Below are 24,181 nucleotides of genomic sequence, written 5' to 3' on the forward strand. Positions count from 1 at the left end.
TAAATTATGGTTGCATTAAGCATTTCCCTGAGTTTGAGTTGATATTAATATCTTATCTTTTTTTAAACTGCTAAATGGTCAATGTAAATGAGTGAGCAATTGTTTTTTGGAATGAGATAACATACTTAACATCTTTTGATCCACATTCTTTGCTTCAGCCCAACTAAGTACAAGAGGATTTTGATAATACCTGTTGAAAAGACGGCTACTCAGTCACCCGTGGCATAATAGTGATAATGGTATCATTAGTTACCTTCGTTCATGTCTCCTTAGATCAAGATTAATAATAATAATAATATTGGCATTTATATAGCGCTCTTACAGACATACATGTGTATCACAGCGCTTTACAACATATTATTATTACCCCGGTCATCGGATTCAGGCTTACCCGCACACAAGGTATGCACATTCTCCACTCCCTGGGGAGCATTCCAGCCAGTCGCCATTTTACAAGCGCCACATGCTAATCAAACCACATTAGCTTTCGCATCCTACCGGGTACCCATTTTAACACCTGGGTGGAGAGTGGCAAATGTAGATCAATGTCTTGCCAAAGGACATTAGTGCCGCGGCGGGACTTGAACCGCGGACCTTGTGATCCACAGTCCGGTGACTTATCCACTCGACCACGACACCTGTTACCATGTAATATGATTCAAGGCCACATAGGTTAATTACTTCTTAATTAGATACTACGACAAAAAGATGCACACAATCGGTATATTCCTTGATTATTCCAAGGCATTTGATACTATAGATCATGAAATTTTGCTAGGGAAATTATCGCATTATGGTGTCAGGGGCACAGCTCTGGACTGGTTTAAGAGCTACTTAGCTGACAGGAAACAATTTGTTTCTTTAAACGGTTTTGATTCAGGGTTACAGAATGTCACATGCGGCGTTCCTCAGGGATCTCTCCTTGGTCCGCTCTTGTTTATTGTATATATTAATGACTTTCATTTCTCATCTGATATTTTGTCATTCATCTTATTTGCTGATGATTCCAGCTTGTACTATTCACACAAAAATTCACAAACTCTGTTAGAAACGGTTAATTTCGAACTAAGTAAAGTTACTTTGTGGATTCAAGCAAATAAATTGTCTTTAAATCTGCAAAAGACAAATTATATGTTTTTAGTAATACAATCAAAGTGCTTCCAGGAGATGTATCATTTAATAATGTATTGATAGATAGGGTATCATCAACAAAATTCCTTGGTTTGCACATTGATGAGCAAATGAGTTGGAAAATTCATGTAAATCATCTCTATAAGACATTGTCAAGAAACAGTGGCGTAATTCATAAATTGAAATCAATTTTACCTAAAGGCATCCTTTTATTAATGTACTCAACATTAATCCTCCCCTATCTTAATTATGGTGTTCTTGCTTGGGGTAACTCTCTTAAAACTAACCTTGAAAAGTTATATTTGATTCAAAAGAGGGTCTTAAGAATTATTTGTAACGTTAGCTTTCGTACGCACACTAATCCGCTTTTTTATACGCATAGAATTTTAAAGGTGCAAGATATTTATCACCTTCAACTGGGTTCTTTAATGTACAACTTCGATTCTGGTGTCCTTCCACAGGTTCTAGTCAGCATTTTTAAGAAAAATAGTCAAGTTCATGACCATGCTACACGAAATGCCTCTGCGTTTCACTTACCCCAAGTAAGGACAAAGTTAACTTTTAATACTTTGGTTTTTACTGGACCTAAATTTTGGAACTCTCTAGGCTCTAGCGTTAAGCAATCTGTTAGTCTCTCTTCATTTAAGTGTAAACTTAAGGTTTATCTTCTCGATAAATACTGTGACTCATAGAGTAGTTCATTTTTGTAGTTATTATGGTGCCAAGATATATTATGTATTACTATAAATGTAAATTTTCTTCTTGATATTAATATGTGTCTAACTGAATATTTTCAGATTGTCAACCTCTTATTCCCTCCCCCTGTTGTCTTGTGCCCGTTGTGTGCTGTGCCTATTGTCGATGTGCTGTATTCTTCTATTATTTCTCATATTTTCTTTTTTCTCCCGTCTTGTCTAGTCTAGTCTCTCTTTTTGTTGCTGTTGTTGTGTGTGTGTACACTTCTTGTTTTGTTATACCCCCTTTTCCCTATTGTATTCTTAGGTAGTCACAAATATCTATTCATCATGTTTTATCCGGCTCAGAGGGGACCCTAATAATTACAAGCTCTGCTTTTACCAGGGTCTCCTCGTCTTTCTTTTAGTTAGCTATGTTTTTTATCATTATCATAATTTGTTATTTTGCTTTGTAAATGTGTTATGATCCAATGTTATGCTCTGTATGTCATTTGAAAGAAAGACGAATAAAATCTTATCTTATCTTATCTACTAAATTTTGGTCTCCTTTTTTTCATACGCACTGTATAAAGAGTGCTATAATATGTACGAAATTCAATGTATAACTTTGAGAAGAAATGATTTTTATACTCTGCAATAAACTAAAGCCTCGGTCAAAAATGCCATTACAAACTGCTACGAACGCCGTACGAACGATTTTTAGACCATGGAAATTCGTACGAACCTTTGTGACCGTAGCTTTAGATACTAACAATCATCGGCAGATCATCCCAATACTACATGTAGGAAGAGAATAAAACATAAGTACATACATTTAAATCTAAAAATCCTTTAATATATTACATTATCTATATACACATGTACATGTAAATACTAAAATCGATTTATAGTAGTAATGATACTATTTACAAACAATTTATAATAAATATATCTAATTTAAACTATCCTGCAAACATTGTTTTGATGTTAGGGTGTAAATATACAACATTTATAACTATATAAATACACAATTGAATACCTAGTAATACTTTAAGTTTTTAGGCTTATAATCATTTCTTTTGAAAATACAAAGATAATACATGTCTGCTTGGATCCAGAAGGGTATAGCGCTGTATAAACTTACATGAGCAAACACCCTTTAGGCTCTGAACAGACATTACGTTCCAGAGTCTGCCTAGTTGCACGCCAGGGCCCCGTTTCATAAAACTTGTTGTCAATAACAATTCAATTACGATGATTGTTATAAGCTACTGAAATCCTTGCATTGGATTGGCTGTGAGTAGATTTGTCATAAGATTTGTGGCAGTAGTTGTAATTGTTAATAAGTTTAATGAAACAGTGCCAGCCAGCTCTCTCTCTCTCTCTCTTAATCTCATATTTTGAGAAAGCAAAGCACTACTTAGGCAATCAAATTTTTTCAAGGCTGAAGAAGTGTGGACGGAATATCAAGTACATATAAAAAAATCTAAAAATCACATAATGTTCATCTCTGAAAAGCTTTGGTGTTCGTAATTCAGTGAGTAATGGAATCCCACTTATCTAATTCATAATACCGAAGTACAAAGACATTTCAGAAAACAACTTGAAAGAAAGATTAACTCATGGCTAATTTCAATGCTCTGATGTATTGCTAATATAAATCTTGTTTTGATTATATAACACATCATTTTCATATTCCTGACATTTCAATATTTCATATTTTCAATGGTACATGGCCTAGCTGGCACCACAAACCCACAACAAAGTTGCTAGAAAGTTATTTGTTAGCTTAGGTCTGATTCCAAAAGAGGAGCTTTGTACACTGGACACGGCACCAAACTTGGATGTTTCTAACCCAATGAAAAAAGGAGGGACAGTTACTTTAGGGAAAGGATGTTAAAATTGAGAACCACTTCAACAAACTGGAGATCATACCAACATATGTCTACAAAACACTTCCCAAAGTACCACTTTTACATTAGTTTGTACTGCTCATTAAGTTTCAAAAATACGTAGAAGAAATGCCCAAAATGCAATTTGACCATGCTGACAAACTACATAACATGTGACCTTTTTGTGTTTATATGTGTGTGCAGTGTTGTGCGGGTACCTTGGGGTGTTTAATCCTAAGTTAAACTTGTCTCTATAAGTTGGACTTAACAATTATAGAAAGCCGTTGGCATAAAAGGCATAAAAGGCATAAAAGGCATAAAATGTTGATTCAAATCATTCATATTTTCTATTATCAAGGAGATTTCATGTTCTTGAGGTGGAATTTATAAAAAGTCTAAAATAATTGAATTTAGCTTTTGAATATATTTCATTTTAAGGCTACAAATGGCTTTCCAAATGTTTAAGTCTAACTTAAAGTTAAGTTTGACTTAGGATCGTTGTGAAACACCCCCCTGGTCACATAGTATGAGGCTAATAAAATTGCCACCTCTATGCATGGTGATATCTTGACTGAAAGTCTGCACGATTATATATGGTGCATTTTCAGAAAATAAAATTCCAGTAATGCATCGATCTCCATGCATGCTATGGACAAGTTTATTCAGCACCAGACAAGAAATTGTGTAGCTACACTGTAGCAACAATTGTGGGAAATCATCATTAAAAGCTGAGAAAAAAAAACTGTGTGTAGATAATCCCCATAAATCTTATCATCTTTTTGGAGCAAAAAAGACATTTACTCATATACTTACACAAAGTTAACCTCCATTGTTATTCATATACACACATAGATGAACAAGTGATAATAAATGCTGGTATCAAGGTATTTGGCACTTATTTTGGTGGGATGAACAATCAATACTGTCAAAAGTTCACGCAAGTATCAAATAGTTTTTTTAAGGTACACGTGTACATGCAGGAAGACCCTAAGAATGGCAAGAATATTAAACAATGTCACAAATTAAAAAGTAAATATAAAGATCAGCAAGATTACAATTTACAATGTCTTAAAGGTAATACAAAGTTTTGGTATGGGGTCATGAATTTGGTTCAAATGAACATATTGGAAGCATATGCGATCCTACAATATTCAGTGATCGTTGTCGCGGTTGAAATCGAGTCTAAAGTTATGAAATTGTAAATAATAAAATCTTTTTGATGTATAGCTCCCTCTCAAGGTCAAAAAATAATTAAGCTATAAAACAATGTTTTTGACTATAACCGACCGATTACCTGTTCCCGTTTGGAAAATATATATCACAACTACATATTCTGAGAGTTTCATGGTCGCAGCCACCATTGTACAGCCGTAGGCGCTATTTGAAATTTATTAACATTTACCGGGAGCACCGGTAAATTTTTATATTTTATTTTTCTCAAAAGCAGAAGTGTTTTAGGGACTAAATTTTCTAGTGCTTATAATACATCTACAGGGGCATCCAAATATATAAAAATTGTAAGAATGACGATCCACCCAATTTTCAAAATTTCCCAAAACTTTGTATTACCTTTAATTGATGAAAGACTCATACATGTATGTTGTACCAAAATAATATTTGAAGTTTATGCAAACTCATTATTTGCACCATGCAATTAGTTCATATTTGGTTGGCATACCTCACAACTTGGTATGAATGGAAAGAGTCAACTCTATATAGAAAGAATTCATTTGTCACACGCTTGTACACAGCAGTGAATAACCATCCAATGCGATCAGATTCAATCCATTATTTTTTAGACTGCCATATATCTAGTAGCCTATACTCAAAGGTGCTTGCGAGGCTGACGATATATGTATCTCGTGTGTACACCCACTTTGCAATTTGCAGTCACAGTGCTTTGTTTGCTTTTATAAACATTGGTGTACACAAATTTCCTCTTCATGTGAAAGGCGTCTCTGGTGGTGATCATGAGCATAGATTCCTGAGTTTTGAATTGAGCGTCTTCTCCTTGGCTAACAAGTTTGCAGTGTGCTTCTTATAGGCTGCATACTCCTGTGTGGAGAAAGGCAAAATGGATCAATCACTGTTAAAGTCAAAATGCACCACCAGAAAGGTGAGATAACATAAGATATTTATTTGTCTTTCTTTCAAATGTCACAAAGAGCATAACATTTATAGATCATTACACATTTACAATGCAAAACAAGTTATGGCAATGATAAAAAGATAAAAAAGTAAACTAAAAGAAAGATGAGGAGACCCTGGTAAAAGCAGAGTTTGTAAGTTTTAGGGTCCCCTCTGGACCAAATAATTGGTTGGTACATAAATAAGCACTCATTTCTTCTTCTTCACATTATCTTCATTTCCTCATGAATAAAATGAGATCAATATTACCCCGGTAACTTCAAACTTCAAGGTATTTTAAGCCTTTTAAGTTCTAGTCTGTGAAAATGTCAAATCGAATATTAGTCCGTGGTCTGTCATGCTGTTGGTATTACAATGCACAGCAGATTGGGAATTATCTCTGACTGAAAAGCTCTACACAAACTACAAGTTCTATATTTGTATGACAACGCGAGATCTCAGTGATGAGAACAAGTGATAAAATCAAAATTTCATATTCTTCTTCTTCAAGATACTTTGCCTCCTTCAATACTGAAGATTCTTGCAGATGCTGTATATACTTTGCCTGAGTGAGGTGTCGGCAGGTGGACCACTACACCGGGGTTTCCTTCCACTCTTATACGAATAGTGCAATGGGTTCTTAACGTGCAAGGGTGGTGACTCTCCTGTACACGGGGCCTCCATTTAACGTCCTATCCGAGGGACGGAGTTTTTTCCACTTAACATAGCCTGAATCTATGAAACACGGGGAGGGGCACGTTAACACACAACACAGGCTTCAGTCATCCGCCTGGGTGGGATTTGAACCCAAGATCTTTGGTTCGACAGGCAGACGCTTTACCGATTGAGCCAACTCGCCTCCCTATTATTTTATACAGGTATTTTGATTAAAGATAAAGGTGAGTTCTGGTAAAAAAAAAGAAAATGAATTCTCCAGAATCAAATGAAACTTACACTGAATGTTCAAGATTACAAATAAATGTCATTTGCCAAATAATTTTGGTAGAAAATGTATACTGGCTGAGTAATGAGCATAGAAAGTTTAGGAAATCAAGGTTAGTCCCGACACCATTTGTGTAGTACCATATACATATTTCTGTGAACAGTGCTTGTTACTTTACCAAGACTGGGCCAAATTTATTATGATTTTGATGACTCCAAAACTTTGCAGTACACACTAATATTTACATGCTACATGATCAACTTTTTCTGATCCATTCCACACCTAATTTTCTTTCACAATGCAATCAGATGACCAGAACTCACCTTTATCTTTAATACAAAAATCCAGATCTAGTCAGGTCCTAAGATGTGCAGTAGTCTTAACATAGACAAAGAAATAAATGAGCAGGGGGGGGGGGGGGGGGGGGGGGGGGTAAGGGGACACTTTTTTAATGGATTTGCTGGTCCAAGGAGGAAGTTCCATCACTCTGGACAGGAGCTATGCTGGTGTGTCCTTTCGTGATCTTCCTGTGACCCTCTTTATTGAGCGAAGGGGTGATGAAATTGTCAGCGTCAGTGTTGCAGATTTGGAAGATACCCAATGGATTTGCTGGTCCAAGGAGGAAGTTCCATCACTCTGGACAGGAGCTATGCTGGTGTGTCCTTTCGTGATCTTCCTGTGACCCTCTTTATTGAGCGAAGGGGTGATGAAATTGTCAGCGTCAGTGTTGCAGATTTGGAAGGTGCTGATATTTCGGAAGATGAAGTATAAGGCTGATTCCTTGTGTGTTTTGTTGCTGTTTTGACACCATTTTCAGTGACAGTGGGCTGGATGTGATATTTTTCTACTTCACTACCTTGAGATTTCTGCACTCCTCCAATCTCAATATGAGCTGGATATGATATTTTTGAAATGTTATTAATTTGTGTTTTCTGTAAATAGTGTTTCAGGATTGTAATGCTGACATTGTTTACAAAGAAATTATTTACATAAGAGAATGTCAATCTCAATGTTTTATAGTAAGTGGGTTAAATCTTCAAAACAGCCATATTATTTCGCTCTGAATATCGCAGAAGTTTCATGTAGGATAATAACAGATTGTCCTGTTACTTTTTAATGTGTGAGGCATATATGGATTAGGAAGCAAGTGCTGTGGGCACAACATCCAATATTTTAATATAAAACAAATCTGAAGCAATGGAGAGATTTTTGTTCTCTACAAAAAATTCCTCTCATTTATAAAAATATATTTCAGGTGTGGCATACAAAGTTGGTTGTACTTGTAGTCATACAGTTTTTATATTCTATTAATGTTTCACTTTTGACCTTTTTTCTTTAATTGTATAATTAGTTATATAAACTGATATTTTTGGTTGGGCTTGGTAAAACAAACAAAATACATGCTTAATTGGTGAAGATAACAATGATAGGAAGAACTCTACAATAATTTGTATGCCTCCGTTACGAAGTAGCCGGAGGCATTATGTTTTCGGGTTGTCCGTCCATACGTACGTCCCGTTCTCGTGATCGCGTTATGTGAAGAACTGATTGATGGATTCCTGACAAACTTTGGTCATGTATGTATCTCGCAGAGCCGACGAACTGATAAGTTTGATTTTTTTGTGATTTTTAGTCGATTCAGATTCTAATTGTTTTGAAAGATGAAGCTAGTTAAGGGCTTATCGTTGAAGGCTGACATATGTAGGTCATAGCTAATTGAGTTGTTGAATTTTATGTACAGGTTCCTTCTTGAGTTTATTTTAACATTTGTTAGTGTATTTGTATTGTAAGTTGGATGGTATTATAGGGATTTTAGTACTATTTGGCGATAATTGTTTATGTATGTATGTCAAAGGGCAAATGTGTACAAAGCAGTTAGTTTGTTTTTTGTTTGACATTCTGATCTTTGTTGTTTTGTTTGTTAAAGTTAGGAAAGTGGATGACAACTTGTTTTGGAATGTGTAAAGCATGAAATAAGTATATTTTGTAACATGACAGTTTTATCATGGAAATAAGAGTATATTTGTTTGTTCATTTAAAATAACATGTATGGTTGTTATTTTATTTTATTGTCTGTGATATGTAACATAAAATACAAATTGTTAAAGGTATCTGCACTCAAAATGTATTTTTTTTTAAAGGCAAGTTGATTCTTATTGTTGTGTAGTATTGGATTTATCTTCTATATCTTTGTGTTTATACATGATGTAAATAAGTTTTATACAAATTAAACAAAGAGTGAAATGATTTTTCCAAGCTTCTAAGGTTCACTTCTCCCATATGGTCCAGATGTCATGTCTTTAGTGATATCATTTCTTGATCATTAGTGGGCTAGCTACTAACGGTAGTGGTAATTGTCGGAGCTTAATTACTTCTTTAGTAGTATAATGGACTGTATTTCAGAAGCCATTGAAAAAGCATTGGATTGTTGTAGAGTTCTTTGGCTGAACAGTACATAACAGTGAAGAGGCTATTCTGGATATAAGCAAGACATTGTTATCATTATTATTATTATTATTACTATTATTATTGTTTTTCTACTACTAATACTACTTTTAGTACAGATGAGTTGCTATTTCAGACATAATGTTTTAGTATCACAAGCAAAATTGGTTAAATGAAAAGTTGGATGTGTTGTATCTATCTCATTTAGTTTGATTCTTTTTGTGATTTTCGATTCAGACTCTCATGATTGTTTTGAAAGATGAAACTAGCTGAGGGCTTGTCACTGAAAGCTCAGGCTGACATTATGTATGCTAGTGCTTAATTGAGTTGTTGAATTTTACGTACATGTAGAGTTGGTTATTTTGACATTTGTTAGTGTATTAGTTGGATGGTATTATATGGACTTTTAGTGCTATTTGGAGATATTATTTTTTTATGTATGTTAAAGGACAAATGTGTTTAGAGCAGTTAGTTTGTTTTTAATTGTTTGACATTTTGATCTTTATTGTTCTGTTTGTTAAAGTTAGGGGAGTGAATGACAACTTGTTGTTTCGAAACATGTAAAGCATGAAATATGTATATTTTTGTAAAGTGACAGCTATAGTTTTACTGATCATGGAAATACAATTATATTTGTTTGTTCATTTAAAGTAAAAAAAATATTAAAAAAAAGAAATAAATGAGCAAACACTGATGCTTACCATTTTGAGCCCTGAGAGATCCTTCTCTGCTTCATCTCTCTGATCCTTTAATCTGATGACTTGTAGATTGGTTGATACAAGAGCAGCCTCTCTCCTAATATGGTCATAAATATGACATAATATATATTACAGAACACAGTTGAAGATTCCCCCCACGCAAAAAAAAAAAATTAAAAAAATGTATACCCGTATGTAGGTATACATAATGACCGGCCTACTTGAAATATCCAGTAAGTTACCAAATTAATTATTTATCTACAGCAAAATGGTGATACATGTATAATATATACAATTGAGAACAAACTGGCAAATCTATACATGTACAGAATGCATAAATAAAGTTCACTATGTTTTTAGATCGGGCCCGTCTTACAAAGAGTTGCGATTGATCCAAATCAATCGCAAGTCCTCCTATCAATCACAAATTTGTAGTCCCCTATCTCTTATGTACATAGTTGCGATTAATATCAATCGCAAATAAGTTGCGATTGATATTAACTCTTTGTAAGACGGGCCCCTGGTCTCTCTATATATGGGAGATTCTCTCTACCAATATATAACCAGCATTTGCATAATATTCATCTTGTATTGCAATGGCAGCATAATATTCTTAAAATGCTCACTCAAATTTCTCCTCCATTTTATGAAGAGCCTTCTCTGCTTCCTTAACTTTGTCCACCATCTGTTTGATCTCTCGCTGTTTGTCCTATCAAATAAACAAAACAAAGACATCATATTAAAACTTTTACATGTACTTTTCTACTACAAAGTTTTCATTTGATGCTACAACAACAAAATAACTCCTGACGACGGACAGTCAAGCTGTTCGAAACGTCGAGCCACTCCCGCCACCCATCCTCTCCAATCGGTGCTATATTTCTCCTTAGAACTATAAGCTAAGAAAGATACCGGTAACCAAGTCTTTTTCAAGACTACACCAACAGTCCTTTTCCTCCCTCTCTCTCACATGGTGCATCCGCAAGCCTACTGTATAACATAATAACAACAATGATATTCCGTTCTTGTTAGGGGCATATCATATTATGATGTTACATCTCAATGTACTTCAAAAAAGCTTCAGAAATTGTAAAGGTACACTTTCTTCCCACTTTAAAAATATAATATGTAACAAGAAGTGTAACTAACGTACAAAATAAAAAGGTACAATGTGTTTGTTAGTACCACTTTTCTGACTTCAATGAACTTTTCAGTAGCCATTTATTCTTCCAAGTGCAATTACTCCTACCATAAAAACTTAGCTTTTAAATATGACCCAATAATCCCTGAGCTAAGGATTCATTAAATTAGGGGGAAGCTGTCAGTGTGGGGGTGTTGGGGGTGGGGGAGGAGGTTTGTCCTTACAGCATTGTTGATGGAGGGCTCTTGTCATAGGGGAATAGTTGATTAAATAAGGGGGTAGTTGTCAGTGTGGGGGTATTGGGGGGGGGGGGGGTGTCCTTGCGCCATCGTTGATGGAGGGCTCTTGTCATAGGGGAATAATTGATTAAATAAGGGGGTAGTTGTCAGTGTGGGGGTATGGAGGGGGGGGGTTTGTCCTTACGCCATGGTTAATGGAGTTCTCTTGTCATAGGGGAATAGTTGATTAAATAAGGGGGTAGTTGTCAGTGTGGGGGTATGGGGGGGGGGTGTCCTTGCGGCATTGTTGGTGGAGGGCTCTTGTCATAGGGGAATAGTTGTTTGGGAGTAGTCCTTGGAGATAGTTTTCATGGAGTAGTTGTCCCACCCTGGACAGAGTATGCCCTGGGGTAGATGTCTTGGAATCTTCCAAATCAAATGATATATACCGCTGGACCCATCATGACCCATCATGTACTTGTCTTTGTTAATGCTATTATAATTTTCATTACCTCAACTTCTCTATGTCTCATCCAGTAATTTCACTGACCTGAATTAATTTCCCTCTCTGCATTGAAAGATCTAAGAACTCTTGTCTCTCCCTGCTAAGTTTCTCCAACCTCATGGTATTGCTAGAATCCGTAGCCATCTTACTGTCCCTCTCTTGCTTAAGTTGTGCCAGCACCTCTAAAAAACACAAAAGTATACTTGGTGATTAACAAGATATTGTAGTGACATTTATCTTTTGTTTAAACTGTGCATATGGCCCTCACTACAGGTATATTGACCCTCAAGTTATTGGGTTTTAGTCCGTTGATTCAACATTTATTATTTAGTCAACTGCAGGAAGGAGCATAATTGAAAAGATTGAGGCTGCTAGCCACTTCAGAGGTTAGGCTATTCAACAAAAATAATCTGCTAAAGAATAGATAAACATTCTAATACAGATATTGTAGAGGCTATTCTCTCACCTTTCATTTGATTCTTAGCAGATTTCAGCTCCTTTTCCAGGCTCTTTGCAATCTCTATGTGCTGTCTTTCCTTCTCAGTCATTTCTTCCTGTAGCAAACTGTTGTGAAAAGTTTCAAGAAACCATTTCATCATCATAATTATCAGGATAATTAAATGACATATATGTAACAGTTTTGATGATTTCAGATCTCCTGCTATTAAACAGGCCTCAAAGAAAATATGTATCAATTACATGAAGAGTGTCGGGCAATCGACCGTTCACCAAATGTGAAGGGTGCCAAACAAGCAATTTCTTTTTGCTGTAGATGCTTTGGGAATCCATGCTGGTATCTTATATTAGAAATATCAACTTTACATTGTAGATTACTTCTGTAAAAAGACATTGCAAGTTTTGTAATTCCAACTGTTTAATGAAATCTACTGAATAAACAAAAGGTGGATTCCAACAGCTCTGATAGTGAAAAGCTTTCAAAGAACTCGATGTTTCTTTTGTTTCATTATGTTAGTTGATGTATATGCATATCAGCAAGTAGTGTATTATATTTTTAAGTTTCTTTTTATGCTGATAGTTTGAGAGATAAATGAGCTAAAAAAGACAATTCAAATTCTTTTTGCACAGAATAGAATTGACTAGCAAGAAGCCAATTTTTTATGTCAGTTGAGAGTGTTTGTTATAATTTCAATACCTCTTTATAAAAGTAATATCTGAAACTCAGAGGTTGAATATAGTATAATAACAAAGAATATTAGTATGCAGAGTAAAATATATGTTGGTGCTTGATACACTTGAAGCCTATAGGAATGAGAGGATTGTACTGAACGAGACAAGAAGCTTCGCCGGCAGTTCACTCAAAGATGTCTTTGACGAGCTGTTCATGATAGTCATGGCCCGCACCGCATGGAGATGCCAGTGTCAAGCTGAACCTGCTTGAGGACTTTGTAGAGTCTGTATTTACATGGCTGCCGTCCAAGAGCTGCCCGCGACGACAAGAAATCTATTCCACAAGAAAACCGTCAACAAGTTGATCATTATTACCTGCATCTTCTTTCCATGTCTCTACCCTGTCCCTTCAGGAGTTTGAGGTCCTTCTGTTGTTCCTTAATCTTCTGATCCCGCTCCTCTATCGCTCCTGAGAAGAGGTTGCCATTGTCTTCTCGGAGCCTTTGATTCTCTGTCCTCAGGATCTCATTCTGCCTCTTGTACTCATCTTTGAACCTGTATCCAAAGACAATCATGATAGCTGAATTTCACCAGGAGGATGCCAGCAAAGCATTCATAATTAAACTACACCTGTACAAGAAATGGTCATTAAACCTTCAATCTGTTTGGAGCATAAAACAGAGTTCACAAACTACAATATCCTTAGAATTATCCAAGTTGAAAACTCATCCTTTAAAACAATCCTGCATTGATAATATCATGCTTGACACTAAGATATGGCACTCATTTGGACTTGTATTTTACCGCTATTTTCCTTGTGTGTCTATACAACTGTGCAGAATAGACCACACCTATACAAATGCCCAATATAAATTTGAATATTATTCTGACTATCAACAGACAAGTAGCATAAATTTGGTAAATATTTCAGTATCAATTGTACTTCCAAGGAATATTGAATTACCCTTGACCTTGACAATTTACTTTGGGTCAATGTAACCTGATCCCAGGTCAATATCCTCTTACATTAATCCTTAATTCAACTCTGGAACAAACATTATGGCCCGAATTCACAAAGGCAGTTTATCATAACCCATCGTTCAAAAATTAGGGCGAAACAAAGATACCTTGCCTTGCGTGCGTCTAATATTGGACCTCTGACTGTGTCGCGCTTATTTTGCGCTAATTTTAGACCATGGGTCATGTAAATAAACATCTGAAACATGGGTTAAATTTAAACCTCCTTTGTGAATTCCGGGCCATTATCTAATCACAACTCTAATATTGCATAAACCAAAATGCAACTTTAACCCTTTATTTTTTGCGTATTGAACCTGGCCAAGTACATTTCACAAAATCCTTGAGCATACCTGATCATTTCCTCATGGTTCTCGGCCAACTCTTGAAACCTGCGATCCACCATGTTGAACTTCTTGATCTCTCCTTCCAGCATCTCCTGGGCATGCTCCCGGAACTTCTCCAGCTCTCTGTTGATCCGGTCCAGGGTCTGGGCCTTGAGAAGCGACTCATCCGCTCGCTGCTTCAGAATGCAGATCAGCTGCCCCTGCTCATCGATACGTGACCGTAGCATGGCGGCTTCCGTCTTGTCCTCATGCGTCAAGCGCTTCAGTTTGTCCAGACTGGCATTCATTACCTCCACATCCTGTAGTAGAAGTAGATTGTTTGTAGATTGTCTAATTTTATTTCTTCTAGGGCTAAGCGTCATCAATTCTCGCGTTTCAAAATACTTGCGCCACCAATGTACGTATCGTGAGAGGACAGGTACTCGCAGGTCGACAACAATTGCGACTAAGGCTATGTCTTGGCCCCTCATCTCGCCGATAGTATTGATTTCATGAGATATCTAGCTAGTATACTAGTAAGCTCTTTGTGAAACAGTTTAGGAAAGACATTCACTATTCATAGACATCCCGTAGTTGGCAAATAAAGTTATGACTGTCTTGTCATTGGTTTCGAGAAACGGGCCCCTGATTTGACGAGAAAGTTGTTGACTCATCTCCCAAAATTACCGCATTAGCGTGACAATCGCAACTGAACCAAATGAGGGCTCAAGGATTGTTGTCACGTGAGCGACTGTTTTTTAATTATTTACACTGCTACCTCATCAGAAAACCACACCAGAACACAATTGTATAAGTTTAAATAAAAGTTTAATATTCAGCCTACAAATCGTGGCGTCAAAAAATCATCAACAGCACATAAACAATTTAATGGAACATAACTTTATAACAGGGCAGCTTCCATCTCGTGAGTCCCTCCTGGTCCTTGTTGCTTGGCCAGTCTCTAGACTGCGTAGAATCCCCGTCGACTTGACAGCTTATCTCGATCTCCGTCGATGAATTCCCTGGTCGCTTGGCCAGTCTCTAGACTGCGTAGAATCCCCGACGTAAAAAGTCTTTCTCAAGAATAATGTTTCTCCCACTAATATAAATAAAAACTACCTCGTGCATTAAACGTCTGCACCGTAGCACTGACTTGAAGGGTTCTGCCCATTATTCTACAGCAACTTCCCTTTCCCCTTTCTTTGCCAGGTCCTTAACATTCAAAACCTCCTGGGTATGCAAGCTATTTCTATTTCTATCTACAATCAATAGCCAACCCCAAATCATGCATAACAAAACCCCATATACTATACATGTTAAATGCAAATGTATGCAATAATGCATCCTACGCTTGGCTACCTCTATCTGACCCTTGAGTAGTACATTTCCTTTGAGTAGTACATTTCCCTCCTCGCCTGGAAAAAATTCCTTTCATGACAATATCCCTCACCTTAAGATATAACTAAGGGTACACGATTATATCACAAAATCATGAATTTTTTTTTTCTTAGATATTATTTCTTTTCTCTCTTTTGTTTGTTTTACATATACAATTTTATACAACAAATAATCACAAGACATGTTGTGACAGTGGTCTTGTCTATCGACTGACAATATTGTCAAACTATTCATAGTACAACAAGCATAAAACTCCTATTTTATCATTGTGTAATTACTCTCATGAAGAGGAATATGAACAGTAATAAATCAACTTAAAACCTGTGAGTTATACATAATTTCAGCACTTTGCAAACTTTTGGAACAGCTTGATACAACATAAATGACAAATTTGTAATTGGATTTGTCTTTTTCTGTCTAATGAAACTTCGAGCAACATGTTTATCAACATTCTTGTATTTCTAACAATTAATATTCATACATGTATTAACGTTTTCTTTTCTATTGTCAGCACTCGAAAACTCAAATGACTTGATATGTTTATCAACAACTAGCAAGTGTCTCACAAAATGAGCAAGACAACTGAATTGATACGTACAGGCTTACATATTTACGCTTATACAATTTTCTACCTTAAGAAGTCCTAATTACATTAAAGTACACATACTCTACTTCTTAACTAAGCCCTATAACCGCGAAGACGAGTCGAGTCGGTAGACCGGGTTCCTGAAAGAAAAGAGATGATACTTTCAGTAGTTTTTGCAATAAAACCACACAATAGTCATAACAAATCTAATGATGTGTACAATGTAATAACTTCTTGGTTGTTAGATGTTTTGTTCTTGTCAATAGTATTATATCTTTAACAAAATAATAACACGGGTAATCCATTCTTGAATAGGATTGAAACAAACATCCATCACAACATCATAAATTACAGCAATCTGCTCCATAGGTCAGCAGCCTTATTTTCTGATCCTTTCACAGACACAAGACGGAACCTATGCTCTTGGAGACTTAGACTCCATCTCATAATGCGCTTGTTTGTCATCTTATTGGTTTGTATGTACAACAAGGGTTTATGATCAGTGTGAATTTCAAACTCCCTACCGTACAAAAAGTACTCGAACTTGCGGACAGCCCACACAATCGCCAAACATTCCTTTTCGACTGTGGAGTATCTAGTTTCCCTAGGCAACAACTTTTTGCTTGCATATGCAATAGGAAAATCTTCATCATCGCTCTCTTGCATGAGCACCGCGCCTAATCCGGTATCGGATGCGTCAACTTTCAACATGAACAGTTTGTCAAAATCGGGTAACCGTAAGACCGGAGGTTTCGCAAGACTTTCCTTAAGCTTAATGAAAGCTTCTTCTTCTTTCGGCCCCCATTCTACCTTCCCGGGGCTACCCTTACGAGTGAGATTCGTTAGCGGTAATGCTACGTCGGCATACTCAGGAATATAATCCCTGTAGTATCCGGTCAAACCTAGAAACGAACGGACTTGTTTCTTAGTTTCTGGTCTAGGTGCTTCTACAGCCTTCTGAGTTAGTCTACTACTAGTGAGAATCGTTCCATTTCCTAGCTCGTGTCTTAAGAAGTCTATTGAACTAAACCCTATGAAACACTTCGAGGGACGCGCAGCCAAATTGGCCTCTCGCAACCTACACAAGACTATCTCTACTGTTTTGACATGCTCTTCCCACGTCTCCGTATGGACTAGAATGTCATCTATGTAATTCACTACGTTGGGAATGCTCTTCAAAACTCTCCTCATCATTCTAGTGAACTGCGCTCCTGCAGTCACTAAACCAAACGGCATGTATCTGAATTGGTATTGACCAACCGGTGTAAGGAATGCAGTTTTGGCTTTATCCGACTCTCTCATTGGTATTTGCCAATACCCTTTGGTAAGATCGATTTTACTGAAGTATTTACTCTTTGCAAGAGAGGCAAATAGATCTTGCTGGTTAGGCATTGGTTCGGGGTCGAATACGGTTATCTTGTTCAGGCGTCGGAAATCGATACAAAACCGGTTCGTACCATCCGGCTTTCTCACCATCACAATCGGATGTGCATAGGGAGAGTCTGACTGCTCGATTACCCCTAACTTCAACATCGACTCAACCTCTTTCCCTATCTCACTCTCTACAGCTTGAGGTACCCTATATGGAGGAGAACGAACAGGTTCGTCACTAGTCAAATGAATCTTGCATTCAGCCACTGAAGTTTTCTTAGGAACATCCGTGAAAACATCTTGATATTCACACAACAATTTCCTGACCTTAGCCTGGGATTCCTTACTCAATTTCTCATCAACCTGAACATGACTTACAAACTCCTTCTGTACAGAACATGGCATGTCAGGTAGACCTCTCAAACACTCATCGACCTTCTCAATTTCTACTTCTCCTTCTCCAACTTCTCCCTCACAAGCACCAACCTCAAAACAACTAGAAGCAATCTCTTCATCTCGTCTAACATATCGTGTAAGCAGGTTGATATGACAAGTCTTCTCGACACCATTGACATCGACAACATAGTCATAGTCGAACTTGGTACCAACAACCTTAAATGGCCCCTGCCATTTGACAAGCAACTTGTTTTGAATAGTAGGTAACAATATCAAAACCTCATCTCCTACATTCAACTTTCGCTTCTTGGCCTTCCGGTCATAATAACCCTTGTACCTCTTCGCCGAAGACTTCAACGTCTCTTTCGCCAACTGCCATGACTCTACCAATCTCTTTCGCAAGTCAATCACATACTCATACTCGCTTTTCAACTCAGCTTCTATGTACTCATTCGTCCACAACTCTCTCAAAATGTCCATGGGACCTCTCACATGTCTGCCATAGAGCAACTCGAATGGAGAAAACCCAAGGCTAGAACTGGGTGCTTCTCGCAGAGCAAATAGCAAAGCAGGTAAGTACCTATCCCACTGACGTGGCTCTTCCGAACAAAGACGCTTCAAAGCTGTCTTGACTACTGCGTTGTATCTTTCTACGAGACCATTACATATAGGATGGTATCTAGAGCTTGTTATTTGTTTAACAGACAATAACTGTGACACCTTTCTCATCAAGTCAGACACAAATTGTGTACCTAAGTCTGACATGACTTCGCATGGAACACCTACCCTACTGTATACGGTTACCAGCGCCTCGGCAACATCGATTGTTGATATTGATTTCAGAGGTATTGCCTCTACATACCTAGTTGCATAATCCACTATTGTTAAGATATGTGTATGTCCTCGCGCAGATGGGAGTAACGGACCCATCAGATCTATAGCAATGCGCTGAAACGGAACGCCAACCAACGGTAACCTACCCAGAGTAGTCTTGGGGACTCTCCCCTTATTGACAGTCTTCTGACACACATCACACGATCGACAAAAATTGGCAACATCCTCAGTCATACCTGGCCAGAAAAACTGAGCTTTGACCTTTGACAATGTATTGTTAATGCCGAGATGACCACCAAACAACGAATCATGGGCTATGCGCATGACCTCTGACCTGTGTGCCTTAGGAACAGCAACCAACTTCGGACCAACTCCTATCCGGGAATCTTTCTTATCCCTATCCTGCCGATATAGGCAATTCTTTTCCACCACGAACAAGAATCTTGATTTAGACTCTGTATCATTCACCTTTTTCCATAAGGGTTGAAGTGAAAGATCATCCTTCTGCTCTCGCAAAAATTCTCCTGACTGCACAATCACACCAGAGTCTCTCACTTTTAAAGCTTGATTAGGTTTCGCTTTCAACTTCTTTTGTGCCCTAGTCTCAACAGCCATCGCTTCCTCCAAACTTGGAGAATCAACCTCCGAAACCGGAACCTCGACTTCCAAAACCGGAACATCAGAAACCGGAACCTCAACTTCCGAAACCGGGACTTCAACATCGGAATTTCTTACTGTATTCTCAACACGACAAGGCACCCATTGCAAGTCAGGATCTTTGGGCTCACGTGCCCCCTTCACATCATTACCGATAATGACGTCACACAGACAGTTCGGCATACACAATGCACTGATTTCTCCAGTGAAATAAGGACTATCAACCAACACCTTCGCCCTGGGAAAACGCCTTAGAGTACCATCGATCAGTCTAACTAACTGGACTACTCCCGTGAACTGATCGTCCATCATCAAACTCGTTCTCACCACACTTGTACTACACCCAGAGTCTCTCAATACGGACACGGGCGTACTCAGAGGAAACAATCTACCCGAAACCACTGGCATATCATTCAACATCGCTCCAACCTCATCATATGCCATACCAAGAGTTTCCACATCCAAATCACTCTCTGACTCAATCAATGGCACACCAACCAGAGCACAACCCGCAGAATTCTCGACATGCCCGAGAGATTTTGACTGACTATTGGGGTGCTTATTGTCTGAACGTAAAGTTCCTATCGACCCTGAATAATCTACCCCATTTGATGGCAAACCCGACACATCACGCTTCACACTCTCAGATGGAATAGTGTCCTCCACACTCATGGCTTGAGCAGAATGAGCTATGGGCATCATCGGACAATTCCGCTTGAAATGATTGGGGCTACCACACTTGTAACAGCCACGCTCTACTCCTGTACCACCACCACTACTACCATATCTCACTAAACTAGCAGACTTGGTTTTCTTGTCTGTTTGTGTGACAGAGACTGATTTAGGTTCAGGTCTTTGGTTTTGTTTCTGGTTTTGACTTGGATGGAATCTATCGCTTCTAGGATTACTCGAGAAAGTGTGCAATCCATGTGCATGCACGTATACTTCAGCACTTTCAATCATTTCATCCAACTTTCCACACTTCCTCTCTTTCAAGAATCCGACTACCTCTCTGGGACAACAATTTACAAATTGCTCTCGCATTACCAAATCAACCAAAGACTCGTAATTCTCCTGGATATTAGACATTTCCAGCCACTTGTCAAAATACCCCTTCATCCTCACAGCAAACTGTTTGGGGCGTTCATCCTTACTCGGCCTAGCCGACCTAAACTTCTTCTTATACCCCTCCTCAGTCAAATGGAAATATTCCATAATCTCTCGCTTTACCTTTCCATAGTTAGTGCGATCAACACCACTCATCCTATTGACAACATCAAGTGATTTGCCAGTCAAATTGGCAATCAAATGCAAACACTTCAAATGATCAGGAACACGTTGACTCTCCATCATCAATTCAAATTTCGTAATATACGAATCAAAATTATCAGTGTTTTCATCGAATTTGCCAACTTTCAATCTTAGCCCACCAAACTCTGGAAGGCGCTCTTCCGTTTTCGCTTGCTCTGCCTTTAGTTGAGCTAAGCGCAATTCATGAGCCTCTTTCTCCCGCTCTCTCTCATGTTCATGAGCCTCTTTCTCCCGCTCTCTCTCACGTTCAAGAGCCTCTTTCTCGCGTTCAGTAACCTCATTACAACGAGCCGACACGAAACTATTCAACTCACTTCCAGTGAGCCCGATCTCTCTACCTAGAGAAGAAAATTCTTTGATTTTCTCAATACTAGCCATCGTGCTAATCAACCAGTTATACCAGAATAGACAGTAATTATGTTAGAACTAAGAACAATAGTTCTTCCCGACACATTCGCTATCCCGTCGACCAACAGCCCTGTAAAGCTTTTTGTATATTAGCCTTTACCTAAACGCTGTCTTTTCGGGCGACAAACGACCTATGTCCTAATCCTCGCAGCGCGACAAATCCGTCAATAATTAACTGTCCTATCCTAACTGCAATAGCTTAAAGCCTTGCCTGACTTAACGTCCATGCTTTAATGTGCAAGTATAGAGAGCACAATAATGTACCAAGGCTTGAACCATGCTTCAATGCACACCTTGGGAGAACCACTTCACATAAATCACAATATGAACTGAGGGTAATATTTCCCAATCCTTTCCAATAAAGTAGCAGTTGGGTCTCGGTGGGACCTCCAAATTGTCACGTGAGCGACTGTTTTTTAATTATTTACACTGCTACCTCATCAGAAAACCACACCAGAACACAATTGTATAAGTTTAAATAAAAGTTTAATATTCAGCCTACAAATCGTGGCGTCAAAAAATCATCAACAGCACATAAACAATTTAATGGAACATAACTTTATAACAGGGCAGCTTCCATCTCGTGAGTCCCTCCTGGTCCTTGTTGCTTGGCCAGTCTCTAGACTGCGTAGAATCCCCGTCGACTTGACAGCTTATCTCGATCTCCGTCGATGAATTCCCTGGTCGCTTGGCCAGTCTCTAGACTGCGTAGAATCCCCGACGTAAAAAGTCTTTCTCAAGAATAATGTTTCTCCCACTAATATAAATAAAAACTACCTCGTGCATTAAACGTCTGCACCGTAGCACTGACTTGAAGGGTTCTGCCCATTATTCTACAGCAACTTCCCTTTCCCCTTTCTTTGCCAGGTCCTTAACATTCAAAACCTCCTGGGTATGCAAGCTATTTCTATTTCTATCTACAATCAATAGCCAACCCCAAATCATGCATAACAAAACCCCATATACTATACATGTTAAATGCAAATGTATGCAATAATGCATCCTACGCTTGGCTACCTCTATCTGACCCTTGAGTAGTACATTTCCTTTGAGTAGTACATTTCCCTCCTCGCCTGGAAAAAATTCCTTTCATGACAATTGTGAAACGTGAGAATTGACAATCATGACAATTGTCATGAAACTGAATTCTGAAAGTGTCAATTTTTAGTGAATTCTGGCAAGTATTGTAAAGTGGTGTTCGAGAATTTTCAGAATCAACAAACAAATTATAGTAATGACATTGCTTCTAATACTAGTCATAAGAGCATTAGTATACTAAAGTTAGATCTAATATAAATATAAAATAGTCTAGGGTCCTATTGATTTTCAAAGTCTGAGCGACTGCCATACACGAAAGAGATTGAATGGGACTGACCAAAGTGAAGAGCAAAAACGATTTACAAAATGACATGAATTTCCTGATAAATATACCATGAAATGTGTGATAACTAGACTAGTTGCTCCTACAGTTTATCTACCTGCTTGCTTGCTGAAATCATGGTTTTTAGTTCCTTCGGACTTCGTATGCCTGCCATTTCGAATCGAATTTGTTCTTGACTTGTTTACAGTCAACCATGGTACCCGACTAGGCTTACTACAAGGCTGCGCTGCATATATAAAATTTGTTTCTCATCGATTTTGCCAAAATAATTTTTTACAATGGATGGTAAATAAATAATTTTCGTCTCAATATTATATATGATATACCTCAGCGGGGGTTCATGAAATAGGGGTGGTGACACAGGAAATGGGGGGGGGTGTTCCCTTGAAAAAATTATGAGGGGATCGGAGGATATTTTTGGCAAGAAAAGTTAGAGAAAAAAGGGGGAAAAGGGATTCATAGGAAGTCAGGGCAGTGGTGTGAAAACACAATAATTTTACCTTTTTTAAGATGCCCCCCCCCCTCCCTGGCGCTCAAGGGGGGGTGCGATTTTGCAAATTTACGAAGGCCCCCCCCCCCCTCCAAAAACAAAAACAAAAAAAAATGAGAGAAAAATTTGAGGAAAAAAAAGAGGGAAAAGGGCTTCATAGGGAGTCAGGGATGTGGCGGACCCGGGGGGCGGGGGGCCCGGGGGCCCGTACACAGGTGCGATTTTTCAAATTTTCGAGGCCCCCCCCCCCCCAAAAAAAAAAAAAAAAAAAAAAAATGAGTGCTTACTAAAATTTCATAGCTTTCATTTTTTTTTTTTATCTTTAATGTGGATTTTGCTCAAACTTTCCCTGTTCCTCTCATTTTTCTGGTTCTATCAAAATAATCTTAATATCAGGGTGGACTTCCTTTTTAAATGTGTTTTAAATGTGTTAATAAATTTTATGAGTTTTTGTCTGGGGCTGTCGTAATATCAAGCAATCTGCTTACAATGAGTCCTTCTTCCGCATATAATTTTATAATGTGTTATAATGTTTGAGGAAATTTAGTATTTGTGACAGTTTATCATTTCGTTTTTGAAAATAACAGTTTATATATATAGTGTTACAGAAATTGGATGCTCGAACGATTAAAAAGGGAGGTCTGAATTGGAGACTAGCTTTAACTTGGGCGAGGTTTGGGAGTGTGTAAAAGTTTGGAGCTGAGGCCGAGGCAGTTGTGAGACAGACAGATTTTGGGAGAACTTAGAGTTAGGAGCTGGGAGGATGTTGCTCGGGAGCATCATCAATTAGCCAAAGGGCAAGAACTAGTATAAATGTGAGTTAAGTGTAACTGTTATTAGGTTGTGGCAAGTAAATATATTGGATATCACCACCATGTTTCTTGTGAATAAACATCAGTTACTTAAAAATCATTGTTCGATAACTCCTTTCTCTCAGAGACTGTAATTGTATGTGTGTATGACTTGGCCCTGGCCTTGCGTGGGCATTAATTTAGGCTAGACTAAACATCTAGAGAGTCTACCCCTGCAGTCTTTAAATTCCCCATTTTCTTATAAAAGAATTCCCAAAAGTTATTACACTGGTGTCAGAAGTGGGATTTGAAA

General features: G+C 38.0%; 1 protein-coding gene across 1 annotated transcript; it reads right to left on the bottom strand.

Annotated features, from left to right (window-relative positions):
* Positions 1-5,244: 5,244 nt before the first annotated feature.
* On the bottom strand, positions 5,245-22,797 carry LOC576358 (coiled-coil domain-containing protein 89). The gene is made up of 8 exons (XM_030992090.1): positions 22,685-22,797; positions 14,273-14,565; positions 13,278-13,457; positions 12,241-12,338; positions 11,820-11,956; positions 10,537-10,619; positions 9,914-10,007; positions 5,245-5,752 (listed from the first exon to the last, which is right to left on the bottom strand). Exons 1-8 carry the CDS (start codon positions 22,739-22,741, stop codon positions 5,666-5,668), a joined length of 1,029 nt encoding a protein of 342 aa, XP_030847950.1. The 5' UTR covers positions 22,742-22,797; the 3' UTR covers positions 5,245-5,665.
* Positions 22,798-24,181: the final 1,384 nt, after the last annotated feature.

The sequence above is a fragment of the Strongylocentrotus purpuratus genome, unplaced genomic scaffold (genome assembly GCF_000002235.5).
Source record: "Strongylocentrotus purpuratus isolate Spur 01 unplaced genomic scaffold, Spur_5.0 spur5_contig_846, whole genome shotgun sequence".
NCBI lineage: Eukaryota > Metazoa > Echinodermata > Echinoidea > Camarodonta > Strongylocentrotidae > Strongylocentrotus > Strongylocentrotus purpuratus.